Here is a 13,801-nt window from a genome sequence, read left to right on the forward strand (position 1 = left end):
CCCAACGCCTAGTCCTCTCATGCCTAGCCCTCCCAACACCTAGCCTTCCCAAATGCCTAGCCTTCCCAGAGCCTTGGGGGTGGGGTGTGGCTCAGGACTGGTTGTTTTCACAAGTCAAATTGTCTCTGCATCCAAATGCCCAGCAGGGGTGGTCTGAAATTAATCTAGCGTAGGACACGTGTGTGTGGATGTCTGTAGGCAGCTGGATGCAGGGGACTCGGCCTCAGGAAAGAGAAAGTGGGAAGGCTTGTGCATTGTGGGTACAGTGCAAAATGGTGCAGCCGCCTGTGAAAACAGTTGGGTGGTTTCTCAGAAACTTAAATGTAGAATTACCATATGACCCAGCGAGGCCACACCTAGGTATATACCTGAAAGATCTAAAAACAAGGACTCAAGCAAATACTTGTACATAAATGTTCATAGTGGCACTGTTCACAATAGCCAAGACAAATGCCCATTGAAGGAAGAATGGATAAATGAAATGCGGTATATCCGTACAGTAGAATATTATTCAGTCATAACAGGGAATCAAGTTCTGATACACACTGCAATATGGATGAATCTTGAAAACATTATGATGCTAAGTGAAATAAATCAGACACAAAGTACAGATATTGTATGATTTCACTTATATGAAATTAATCTAGAATAGGTAAATTCCTAGAGACAATAAATCATGAGAGGCTACCAGGGGCTAGGTGGAGGGGTAAGGGGGAGTGTTATTGTTTAATGGGTACAGTTTTTGTTAGGGGTGATGAAAAAGTCCTGGAAATAGTGGTGATGGTTGCACAACATTGTTAATGTATTTAACACCGCTGAATTGTACACTTAAAAATGGTTAAAATAGTAATTTCATGTGATGTATATTTTATCACCATAAAAAAGTAAAAAGGGAGAGAAGAGGGATGAAAATGTGGATTTGGAAGTCAACAGTGTCCAGGTGGAAATGAAGGTCATGGGAGAGGACAAACTCACCACATAGGGCGTAGACTGAGGAGAGCAGACAGCCCAGGACAGAGCCTGAGGCACTCCCCCACTGAAGGGGTGTGTGTGTGTGTGTGTGTGTGTGTGTGTGTGTGTGTGTGCAGTCATTGAAGGAGATTGACAGGGAGTGGTTGACATGGAGGGAAAACTAGAAGAATGGTGTTTTGTGAAGCCTGGGTGTGTTAGTGCTCCTGATTGCAAAGGACAGAAATCTAACTTGGATTAGTTTGGGCACAAAGGGGAATTGACTGGTTTGTAGGAACATGGCTCGGGCCCCCAGCAGCACCTGGCTGGGGTTATGTCTGGACGTGTTTAGGAACGCTCTCCTCCTCTGTTAGCTTCCTTCTCTGCAAGCACCGATGGGCTATTGCACAGGGCTTCTGCTCATGGTCACCAGCAGCTGAGTTCATTCCTTCCCATGTTTTGCTGCTACATGCCTCCCTTAGAAACCATCAAATAACCTGGGGAAGCACCCCAAGTGGCCTCACCTGGAGCACGTATCCACCCTGTGGTCCAGGGGCCAGGATGCACTACTGGCAGTCACCTCTAGCATCCCAGTTTAGAGGGAGAGACGTGCTGGGTGGACAGATCACATAAGGTATTCATGGCACAGGGAAGAGGCTCAAGGAGGAAGTCTGTCTACTCTGTTAAAGGGCTCATTGCACAAGACAAGGACAGGAAGCACCCATGAGCTTAGTGACAAAGACATCGTAGGCGAGCTTGGCAAAGGCAGGGAGGTGTGAGTGGAGTGCTGGAGCAGAGGCGGGGTCATAGCTGGTGCGGTGAGTGGGAGGTGAGGAAGTCAAGATAGTAAGTGCAGGCCTCTGTCTTAGGAGGCACAGTTGTGAAAGCCAAGAGGAAGATAAGGAGGGATCTGCTGCTGGACACACGGGGTCAAGGAAGGGTTGTGTTTTTGTTTTATGGATGGGAGAGAGGCGAGCATGGTTAAGTGCTGGAAGTGCCAGGAGAGAGTCAGAGGTTGACAAGACAGGAGAGAGTAAGGAGGTGAGGAGAGAGGGGGCCATGAGGACAGGTGGGGAGATTAGATGATTGGTAGGAGTAGGCTCACCCCTCTTACTGTGTGGGGGAAAGGAGGGAGGACCAGTGTGGACACTGGTTGGTCTGTAGGTCTAGTGGCCATTGATGGGAGAGCATTCTTCTCAGAAATCTTCCACTTTCTCTGAGAAGTGGGACGAAAACAAGATGGAGCTGGCTAGAAGGGTTGAGGAGCGCGGAGAAAGTTGAGCATCCTACCACCATGAAAAACAGCTGAGGGCAAAGCAAGCAAGAAGGGAAATTGTCAACCTGCAGCAGCCTCACTCTGATCATTTGAGTCGTCCTAGCACAGGGTGTAGAGATGGGAAAGCACAGTTGGATTGATCTGGGCCTGGAGTTTTGCTAAGCAGGAGGGGCAGGGGGACAATGGGGACATTGGCAGGACAGGAATTCATTCCAGTCATTATCTCAGCAAACATTTATGGCCCTTTCACTGCATACCAGGCATGGTACAGGGTCTGAAGATCCATTGGCCAATCTGACAGGTACTGTTCGGACCCTCATAGAGCTTGCAGTCTAGCAGGGCGGGCAGACATCCATGTAGAAGCTCCCGTATGAGATGGGGGTGGTGGGAGAGATTTTGTGGAGCCCAGGTTTAGGCTGGATATGGAAGGAAGCAAATGGAGGGTCTGGCAGATTGGGAGAAGGTCGCAGGGTCAGGCCTGGAGGCACCTGTATAGGAAGGAGGTCAGCTGTTGGTTGTTGAATAAACATGACCAGATGTTGAGAGAGGAGCTGGTGAGAGGATGGGGGGAAGCTGCGGTGAGAGAGTGGGATGACCTGGCTCACAGTTTCCTCCTTCCCTCCCATCACAATAGCCTACCTGTCCTTTTCCTATTGAAGTCTGATCCTCTATTCATAGGGCTCTACATCCTACTCCTTCTGGGGCTCTCGGGGACCTTCACCTTCTTTCTCCTCTACTGGATTTATCTCACCACTATTTAAATATCCCCAATTCTCTTTAACTGTAAAAAAAAAAATTCTTGACTGCCTCCATTCCCTTGCAACTGACACTCTTTCATTTTCTATTCTTCTTTTAGCCACCATTATCCAATCAGTTGTCCCCACTTGCCATCTCTGGCCCTCACTATCCCCTTATTTCACTGGGAGCTGGTTCTCTCTGATGATATTCCTACCATGGGTACCAATGATCATCTTTGTTAATCTAATGAACACTTTTCAGTCCTTATCTTATTTGACCCAAGGCAGTGTTTGGTCCTAATGATCACTTTCTCCTTCTCTGGAGATTCCTTTTTTAGAAACTTCTAGAAGTTCTAGAAAATTCTCTAGAACACTTGACTCTTGGCTTCTGTGACATCATCTTCCTCCTCTGTGACATCAATGTACCCCACAGTCCCCTTTTCTGGCTTCCCTCCCCCCGCCCCCTGCCACTCTAATTGGCATTTAAGTTTCCATCCTGGGGCATCTGCTCATCTCTCTCCTCACAGCCTCTGTACAGTATCAGCCACTCTCAAGGCTTAAGTTACTACCTACCATAGAGGCCCAGATATAAGATGACTCCAAATAAAAAGCAACCCTCTATATTTCCAACGAGGAGACCCTCCAAAATCAATTTGGGGGTTAATTTGAATACATAAACTTTTAGCACGGTTGAAATAATAATTTATTAACTTAGTTTGCCATACAGTTAAAAAATCACATATTATATAAACAATGTAGTAAGACGTATTACTTTTTCTCCCCTCACATTTTATGAAGTAATTTTATTTAAGCGCTTAACATTTTTAATACTTGCGTCAACATCAGTAGTTTTGTTTATCATTAACTTTTACAGAACACACCAATTTTATTTTTGCCCAAGTTATTTGTGACATAGCACTTTTTCAATCTCTGTGTGATGCTGGGAACTTTATTCTTTGCCATAAGAGCCTGGTTGCATAATATTAGGTTGCATAAATTAAAAACAAATCATCTGGTAGGTATGTATTTGTGATCTCCACAACATACCACTTCCTTTACTGTTCTTCAAGGGATTTTTTTTTAAAGGACTTGCTTCAACAGATAATACTTGGAATTGTAAGGTCCATACCTGCCAGGAGTAAAGATTGAATCTGTATATAATGCCTTTGCCTTCACTTTTTTCTGATTCTACCGAGAGACGGCCATGAATATCCAAAACTTCATTGATTAAGGTTATTTCAGGCAAATGAGTTTCCCCCCAAAGAGTGTTTTGTTATTCAAAAGGCAGTAATTAAAAGCATGACCCATAATGTAGGAGGCTTTGTAAGTACTTGAATGTAAGACAAATCCTTCCTACCTGAGGGGTAATTTTGGACCAAAATCTTATATTCAGGCATTTTGCTGACAATTCCCAAATCCTATCTCCTGACCAGTCTTTTATCCTCCCTTCTATACAACAGTCTACTAGACATCTCTACCTGGGTGCCAATCATTCAGTCAGTTGACACATTTTTATTGAGTGCCTACTATGTGTCAAGTACTGTTCTAGGTGCTGGTAGGTAAAGGGGGGAACACGACAAAGCCTGCATTGTCGAGGAGCTCATCCTAGTGGGATGAAACAGAAAATAAACATGTAACTAAATAAGAATATTTCATAAACTAGTAAATGCTATAAAGAAGATAAAATGGGATTGTGTGGTAGAGAGTGACCGTGTGTGGCATGTGTGCTTAACCTGGGCTGGGTGGGTCAGAATGGCCTCCTGGAGGAGAGAATGTTTGAGTTGAGATGAGAATGTCAAGGAGACAGCCCTGTGAAGCTCTGGGGGAAGAGCGTTGGCAGCGTAAGCCAGTGCAAAGACCCTGAGATGGGAGAAGGCCAGAGTGGGTAGGGCATGCGGGAAGGGGAGAGCCCAGGGGGATGAGTTTGGAGAGGTAGCCAAGGTCTAACCATGTAGGGCCTTATAAGGCATGAAAAAGTTTAGTTTACTTTCATTTTTATGCCCATGATGGAAAGACACTTGGAGAGCTTTAAGCAAGGGAGTGACTTAACTGATCTGATTGACATGCTAGAAAGATCTCTCAGGCTGCCACATGGAGGAAGAATTGCAGGGGAGCAAGAGTAGAGAAAGGGAGACAGCTGCTGCAGGCATCCAGGTGTTCAGTGAGGTCACTTGGCCTGGGATGGAACCACTGGGAGGTGGTAGGAAGGGAATGGACTTTGAACAGAGTTTGGAATTATATGCAACATGGCTTATTAATGGTGGATGTGATTATGAGGAAAGCGATGCCTAGGTTTTTGAATTGAGCAGCTGGGTGGATGGGGATTTCCTCTTTCAAGGTAGGGAAGACTGGGAGAGAACATAAATCTGATCTCCGTTAGCGGGATTAGAAGTTCTATTTTTGGTGATAAATAGGAATTTTGATATGTGAGTCTAACACTCATGGGAGTGGTTGGGACTGAATATATAAATATGGGAATCATTAGTTTATAGGTGGTTTTATAGATGGTACTGGACAAGATTACAGAGGGAGAAATGTATACGGAGGAGAAAAGAGGGTGGAGAGCTGGGTCTTGAAGAGTCCTGCATTTAGAGATCAGCAAGAGGAAGAAGAGGCGTCCATGGAGATCAAGAAAGACCTATCAGTAATGTGGGAGGAAAACCAGGTGAGGGTGATGCCTGGAAACCAAGGCAAGATGGTGTTTAAGGAGGACGCTCTCAATGGCCGGATATTGCTGAGGGGGCAAGATGACCATTTTGATTTGGCAACTTGTTGGCCATTGGTGACTTTGACTAGAATGGGTTAATATGATGAGGAAGTGGAGACAGTAAGTATAGACAACTCTTAGAGGATTTTGTTTTTTGTGAAAGCTGGAGAAGGCTGTGGTGTTAAGAGGGAATTACAAAAAGAGGGAAATTCTTTTTTTTTATAGGTTATATTTATAGAAAGGGGATTGTGAGGCAACGACTGTGGAATATAGTCCAGAGTAGGTGAGAGGTAATGGGGTCCAGCGTCCAAGTGGTGGGGGGCATACCTGGAGCAGGGACACTTCATCCATGTCACAGGGGAGAAGGCAGAATGAATGGGTCCTCATGCCAGGAGGCTGGCAGATTTGGTTGGGAGGGAGATAAGCTAGTGCTCGCCTGCTGCTTCTGTTTCCCAGAGGCACATAATGCCTGGCTATCAGCTGAAATGAAAGATTAGGGCTGAAAGTATGGGGGAAGAGAAGGCAAGATAGAGCCATCTTGGAGAATAGGGTAAAAGTGTTAGAAAAATACAGAATTTCTCAGAAGTGCTGAGTGCCCACTTGAGCTTTATGGTCAGAAGTTTCCATTGAAGCCAGTCAGTCCAGTTGTATTCTTCTCCAGGTGCTTTGGAACAGGTGCCACATGGAGAGGTGGGCTTACCGGGAGTTAGAGTCTTGCCTTGTGAGCAACCATAGAAGCCCCGGAAGGCAGGTGAGTGGAGGATATCTATGGGTCCGCAATTACATGGGGTCTCATGGAGTTCAAGCTGGGAAAGGAGGAGAGGATGTGATAGAGGTGATGGATAGTGAAATAGTGGTGGGTCCATAGGTGGGGCAGGATTGCCGGGGTGGGAACTGAAGTGAGTGAGCTGGAAAGAAGATGCTATAGTTCTCTGTCCAGACAAGATCTGGGGTGTGAGCACGCATGTGGATGGGTTCAATGGGTAAAGAAAAAGATTGTTAGAAGCAAGGAAGTCAAGGAACTGAGAGGTCAAGTTTGGATGTGAAGTAATCACAAACGATAATAAGCATAATAACAGACAGTGAGCCAAGGGCTGAGATTGTCCATGAATGAGAGATCCAGGATATCTTATTTGTATCTCAGACTCAACCCTGTCTGAAACTGAGGTTACAGTATCTCCCTCAAGCCTGCTCCTCCCCTGGGCAAATGTGCCACCACCCAGAGCGAGAAACTTGGGTGTCACTTTGATTCTTCTCTCTAACTGATCCCCACACCCAATCAAATCACCAACTCTTTTAGATTCTATCTTGGAAACATTTCTTAAATCCAGCTACTTCTTTCTGTCCCTACGGCGCACACCCTAGTTTAGGCCATGGCTGTTTCTCATTTGGACAATTAGTGTCAGGTTCCAAACAGGTAGCCCTGCTCTGGCTCCTCTGCCTTGCAACCAGAGACAAATTGTAGTAGATCATGTCACTTCTGTGCTAAGTCTCTCCAGTGACTTTTCATTGTCCCTAGGATAAAGCCCAAAATCATTAAAACAGGGCTTTACAAAGAAAGCACTGCGTAACCTTGCCCCTGCCTACTTCAGTCTGACCCCTCACCTGATTTGTTCTTGCTTTCTAGGCCTTTCATATGATATCCCTTTTGCCTAGAACCCCCTCCCCACTTTGCTTGGCAAAAGTCCTCCTCTTTCTCTAGGTGTCAGCTTAAGAGGTCTCAGGGAATCTTTTCCCAGATGCCTGGGTGTTGGATCCACCTTGCTCCCTGCCCCAGCACCCCACGCTTCCCCAGAATGTCAAAGTTTAGCAGCTTTCCTCTTCATAGAAGGTAACCATGAAGTCAGGGACTATGTCTAATTCTTCCCAGTCGAATCCTTAACACCTAGCATGGGGCTTATCACATACAAGTGAACAATAAATTCACTTATTTTGTGAACGGCCAGCTCACTCACCGGGTGCTCCTGACTTGTCAGCCAGGAGCTCACCGAAAGGGTACCTGAGAGGATTGGGTGGGAGATGAGAAACAAGAGAACAGAGACAAAAGCTGGGAGCAGGAGGGCCTCAGCCTGCTGGTAACAGACTAAGACATCGTTTATTGGAAAGGCTCTGGTTATAATGCAGTAAGTTCTTCTTTGTGTAGGGGAGTCTAGCAGGGGGCTTCAGCAGGGGGCTTTGGGTGTAGGCATACAGAAACCAGGAACTAGGGCCGGGGATGAAAACTGGAACAAGTCCATGGTGGAAAGTCCTGGAGCGTTGTTTCTCTTTTGGGGGGTGTCTGAGCCTTGCGTATGCAGTTACTAAGCAGACTCTCTTATCCAGCCGCTCCCCTAGGCATAGGGTCCTGCATAGAGGCATGTAGCAGTTTGCCACAGCCTCAGTATCCCCAACTGTCCTCAACTGGCTCCCAGCAATAAATATTTGTTAACTTGAATCAAATGGAAGACTCTGGAGATGGAGCAGTTCTGGGTGAAGACAAATTCCGGAGTGTGGTCCTGGGGGCGGGTAGCTAAAAGGAGCGGGGGAGGAGGGCGTGGAATGAAAAGGACAGAGTGATACACAGGTGGTCCCCATGGCCCTGGGCTGTGACAGAATACCAGAGCACCCTGAGTCATGTGCTTAAGTCTTTAATGAATGAGGAGAAGTAGGTGGCAGCAATGCGGGTGGGGCAGAGAGTGGAAGAGAAAGATTGGCAGGGGCCGAAGCAAAACAAAGAGTTTTCAAGAAGATGGAGGTGGAAAGGTCTGAAAATGGTAACTAGGGCAGCGTGGGGGTCGTGAGAGTGTGGGCAGGACTGAGGGTGAGTGGGATGACGGAAGTGTTTCCTAGATGGTTATTCAGCCTCCTCTGGGGGCCCTCAGGTTGGTCAAACAGTGTTTGGTTTGTCTGGCTCAATGGCTCAGGACTGGAGACCTCTGCATACAGCACCCATGAAGAGGACTGCCATGGGGGTGGTCAGGTCCTACGATGCTCTCACCATATTTCGGCCCAGCAACAGCCCCTGGAATGGGGAATCTAGAATCTCAGAGGAAGCTGACTATGGCTCGCCCACTGGCCTGCATGTGGGCGCTACCTAGGTCTGAGCAGTGTGGAGCCATCTGATTCTGAACTGGTGGAAAGTGCCATCCTGTTCTCCAGGATTGGGTGGTCACAGCTCTGGTCTGGATTGGAGGTAGAGTTGTCCTTGATTCCTGGAATTCAGTAGATAGTATTGGTGCCCTACCCATGTCCCCTTTACTGAGGGACACTCATTCTCCAGCTGTGAATGTCGATCACTCATGGCTTACAGCTGCCCCTGGAGAATTGATCTGGACTGAGTGGGAGCCACCAACACCTCTCTTACTACCAGCCCTCCTGTCCTCGAGGTGGCCTGAAACCACTGACTGACTGATACAGGAGTTCCAGGGCCTGGTGCCCTTGCCTCCAGCAGGGACAGCTCTGTGGCGGGGTTTATGATCCAAAGGCCCTCACCCCACAGGGCTCAGGCCAATGCTCAGGTTCCCTGAGCCCACACTCTGCTCAGCTTTGCCCATTCCCTATCTTGTTTCTTGCTCTGTCCTTCACATGCACACAAATTCCTGCTGCTGGCTCTGTTTCTAGGGAACCTGGCCTAAGACGGGGTGACTCTCTGATCTTGCCCCATAATCAGTAGTGGACATGGAGGCTCTCCATGGACTACAAGGGCCACAGTCCCCACAGACTCAGCCCATCTGTGTGGGCTTAGAAGGCCCCTCCCCTCCCTAGGCCAAAGTTGCCTCACCTACAAATAACACCTTTAGGCTAGACTTAGTTAAAACAACAACAACAAAACATACAAACAAATAAAAGGAAAACACTTCGCTGAACTCCCTGGGCTTAGGTGTGGTGGTGGATTCAGCTCACAGCGCATTTACTCAGTTAACAAACATTAGTTGAAGGCAGCCAGGCCTGGATGACTCAGCGTCTGCCTTTGGAAGGGCTCATAGGCTGATGGGGAGGGCCCACTGCTCCAATTTAGGGAGAATAACAAAGGCAGGAGCTAGGTCGTCCCTGGGATTCTAGGGAGGGTCCCAGGGGAGGGAGGAAGAGCATTCCAGGCAGAGGGAACAGCATGTCTGAAGGCACCAGGCGCGACCCAGCGTGATGTGTCTGGATGGGGAACCAGGAGCCTTTTGGCATTATTGGTGGGTACCAGGAGGGAGGAAGCAGGGGGTGAGGCTGGGGAGGTCAGCGGGGACCAGGTTTAGGGCAATGTGGGGTGTGGTGGTGCAAGAATTTTTAATGCAGAAGGACCAACATGGTCAGATTCATATATATACAACAAAACCACTCTGTCCTCATAGTGGAGGGCAGGTGGGAGGGGCCCAGTGAGAGGTTAAGACTCTGGGGTGGGAGGGGAGGGGCAGACTCAGGAGGCCTTTAAGGGGCTGGAATTAGTGGATTTGGCGCTGTATTGGGATGTGAGGTGTGAGGGGCTGGGAAATGGGGAGGGGATGAGGATGTGAGGCCAGCTCCTGGCTTGGACAACTGGGTGGATGGCAGTGCCATTCATCGGGTGGGGAGTGATCTGTGAGGAAGGCAGGTTTGGGATTGCTGAGTGGGAGAGTGGGAGATGCCTGGGACCTCCTGGAGGGTTGTCCTGTGGGCAGTTGGTGGGGGCTCTGGAATTCAGGCAGGTCCAGGCTGGAGGTGGGGTTTCGGGAGTTGCAAAGGTCTGAGTGGTGGAGTGGGGGTAGGGGAGGATGAGGGAGTGTGTATCCAGTAAAGAGAAGGGAAATTCCTTGGACTTGAGGACCTATGAGGGACCCTTTGGCTCAGATGCTTTCAGTGGGTCCCTGGCCTGTGGGGATATGCCTCCTAGACACCCTGGCAGACCCTCATCCTGGACTTGCTCTCAGTCCGCCTCACCCCCACTATGCCTTCCCCTCCCATCCTCAGAGGAGACTCACCCATCCGAGGCCTATGCTGGGCAGGGTTAGGGAGGCCTGAGTGGGGGAGGCAGAGGCCTCCTGAGCCATACATTCATCTGAGGGACACTCACTGAGAGCTGACTTATCCTGAGCACAGGGTCTCCTGGGGGCCCTCTCCTGCCTTGGCCAGCTGGTTGCCGAGTCCAGAGACCCCTGGAGCAGCCTCTGCCTTTGAGTATTCTCTGCCACATCCTAGGGACACGCTCTGGCACACTCTGTGTATTTGAGTGTGTGTGTGGTGTGCGTGATGAGTGAACCCGGAGCTGAGGTTCTGGGGCTCAGGTGCCCACTGAGTGGTCTTGGCCTCCTCTCTGAGGTCCACCATGAACCCCCGGCTTTCCCACTCATCACTCCCCACTTGGTCTGCAAGGTACTGAGAAAATCATATTTATTAAGGGTTTTCACCTTAATATTATAAAACATAATTACCATACATAAACCCCCCACCAGCCATTAACCTCCCTCTCCTGAGGCTCAGGACCCAGAGATAGAACTGCCCCCAGTACTGGCGCCTGGGCAGGCTTTGTGAGTCCCACAAGCACCTTCCTCGCATGCCCTGCTGCAGAATAGATGCCACCGCACTGCCATTGCCTTAGGGAGGTGGGGGACCTGGTGGTCCCAGCTGCCAACGTCACAGGTCATGGATACCCACCTGTGTCCTCCGCAGCCGAGCTCGCCTTCATTAGCACAGAGTTCCCATTTTGAGGGTGCTCTCCCTTGGAGAGGGCATAGGGTGGGCACGTCTCAGGCAGGCAACCCTGGTGCTGAGACCGCCGGCGCCTGGGGCCCAGGATCTCCAGGCACCTCTTGCCCACCAGGTAGGCGACCTCACTGAGGTTGAGCAGGATGCATACCACAGCTATGGCCACCATGAAGTAGGTGAAGATCGTCTTCTCCGTGGGTCGGGAGATGAAGCAGTCCACAGTGTGGGGGCAAGGCGACTGGGAGCAGGCCACCACGCGGGGCATGTCGTAGTGACCCTCGTAGAGGCGGTGGAAGACGTAGAGGAAGCCGGAGTCCACGGAGGCCTTGAAGACCAGGCTCAGCAAGTACGTCCACCAGAGCCCGCCCCGCTTCTTGCTTGGGTTGTCGTACAGGGACTCGGCGTTGGGCCCGTGCTTGAGGCGGTGCCTGCGCTCCCGCTCCTCGCGGTAGGCCACGTGCATGACCACGAGCAGCGAGGGGCACGTGACCAGGATGAGCTGCAGGGCCCAGAGGCGCACGTGGGACACGGGGAAGAACTCGTCATAGCAGACGTTGGTGCAGCCCGGCTGGCGGGTGTTGCAGACGAAGTCCTTCTGCTCGTCGTCCCACACGTCCTCCGCGGCCACCACGTACACCAGCACGCGGAAGATGAAGACCACCGACAGCCAGATGCGGCCCAGGGCCGTGGAGTACTTGTTGACCCCGCTCAGGAGGCCCTGAAGGAACGACCAGTTCATGCTGACGCTTCCTCGCGTGGGCGGCCTACACCTGTGTGCACCCACGCAGGCGCGGCCGGGCCTGGAAATGGGTGTCCTTTATTAAAGGTGCGATTGGCAAAGCCGTGTCACTACCACTGTGTCATCATCCCGTCCTCACTCGAAATGACTTGGCGGGGTACAGATCCCCATTTTCCCCATTGCACAGGGGAGTAAGCTAAGGCCCAGAGAGGCACCTGCCCAAGGCTCCACTGCTGGAAGTAGCCGAGCTGGTCTCGAACGTCTGTCTTCCAGTTCCAAAATCTGGGACTATTGTATTCTATAAAGTAACAGACACATGTGAAAGAGAAGGGCCCTGCGTGGGTGTGCCTGTCAACCTCTTGGACACCCCAAGCTTCAGCAGCCCTGTGGGTCACCTGACTTCTAAAGAGAGAGCAGGAAGGTATGGACTGGATGGTCCTCTCCCCCATCAGCTGCCAGGGCTGGACCAGGGTAGGAGGGGAGGGAGGTGTGTCTTTATCCTCCGGTTTCCTTCAGCTGTTACCAAGCGCCAACATGAGTCAGGCCCTGACCTGGGTGGGCGCTTTCACATCAGCCTCTTGGGCAGACTCCCAAGTGATACCCACCCTCATTCCTCTTCTCTGGCTCCTGGACATCCCTGCCCCGACTTTCCCTCCCAAACTTTGGAACCATGGTGTCTTGGCATCATCCTGCCTCCCGCCCCCTACCCCACCATGGGTGTTGGGCCCAGGACTGACTGTCCTGACCACAGTTGTTTCCTCTGGAATTCCAACCATTCCAGCTTTAGGGAGGGACTAGGGAAGGGACAGAGGCAGGATTCTGGCATGGTCCTCCCCCCACCATTTACTTTTTCTTTCAGGAACACCCCCTTTTCCATTTGCCCAGCGGCTGTTTGCTAGCCAAATCTCCCATTATTTCTATTCAGACCCCTGTCCGGTGTGCTCCATCCTCTACAGCCTCTTATCTGGAGTGCCATCATGTTCCATCTCTGACCTGGCCCCTCCTCTGTCCCTGACTCAGAGCTCAGCATCTTCAGACCTCATGCTCCTGGGACATTTTCTGAGCACCTCCCTCCATCTTTCATGCACCACCAGTACTCGAACGGTGTGTTTACCTGTCTTCTATGCCAGACTGCCAGCTACTGGATGGCAGCCTCTGTGTCTTATTATCTGTTTCCCCAGGACTCAGCACGGGGCCTGGCCCAGTGAACACACAATATGTTTGCGAAACCAAATCGATACCCCACTTCTTCCTGACCCCTCCTCTTCTCATCTCTTCTCTGGTCCTCTGCCCTTCCTTTGGTCTGGCAGGACATTCCTTCCCCTTCTTGGGGCGTCCCTGGGGTTTCTCCAGGGATCCTCAGTTCCCTCTGCTTCTCCCTGAAGCCTTGCCCACAGCCTGAGGTCCCCTGAGGTCCCCTGAGGATCCGTAGCCCTGCGAGTCCCTGCTTCCCAGTCCGGCTTCTTGCCCAATGTGGTCCTCACCTGTCTTGGGTCCAGCAGGTGCTCTCTGGTACCTGGGCTTGTCTGTCTGCCTGAGGGCCTCCCAAAGGCAGCTTTTGTTCCTTACTCCCCTGCTGGGTGGGGCTTTCTGAACCAATGAGCCAAACGAGAGTGAGCAGGTGGGCAGGCAGGCGGGTGGACTTCCCCTGGCACATATTCGGAGCAAACACCTGCGGCTCTTCTCTCCTGGCCCACGCCTTCTCTCTAGCCTGGCTGGGCACGGCTGGGTCTGGCTCCCTG

General features: G+C 50.5%; 1 protein-coding gene across 1 annotated transcript; it reads right to left on the reverse strand.

Annotated features, from left to right (window-relative positions):
- Window positions 1-11,015: 11,015 nt before the first annotated feature.
- Window positions 11,016-13,580, reverse strand: GJB4 (gap junction protein beta 4). The gene is made up of 2 exons (XM_019657897.1): window positions 13,544-13,580; window positions 11,016-12,357 (listed from the first exon to the last, which is right to left on the reverse strand). Exon 2 carries the CDS (start codon window positions 12,057-12,059, stop codon window positions 11,256-11,258), a length of 804 nt encoding a protein of 267 aa, XP_019513442.1. The 5' UTR covers window positions 12,060-12,357; window positions 13,544-13,580; the 3' UTR covers window positions 11,016-11,255.
- Window positions 13,581-13,801: the final 221 nt, after the last annotated feature.

The sequence above is a fragment of the Hipposideros armiger genome, unplaced genomic scaffold (genome assembly GCF_001890085.2).
Source record: "Hipposideros armiger isolate ML-2016 unplaced genomic scaffold, ASM189008v1 scaffold_10, whole genome shotgun sequence".
Lineage (NCBI taxonomy): Eukaryota > Metazoa > Chordata > Mammalia > Chiroptera > Hipposideridae > Hipposideros > Hipposideros armiger.

Excerpts from the sequence above, each read along its gene's own strand:
- GJB4 (XM_019657897.1), bottom strand. The coding sequence starts at position 12,059 with ATGAACTGGTCGTTCCTTCAGGGCCTCCTGAGCGGGGTCAACAAGTAC.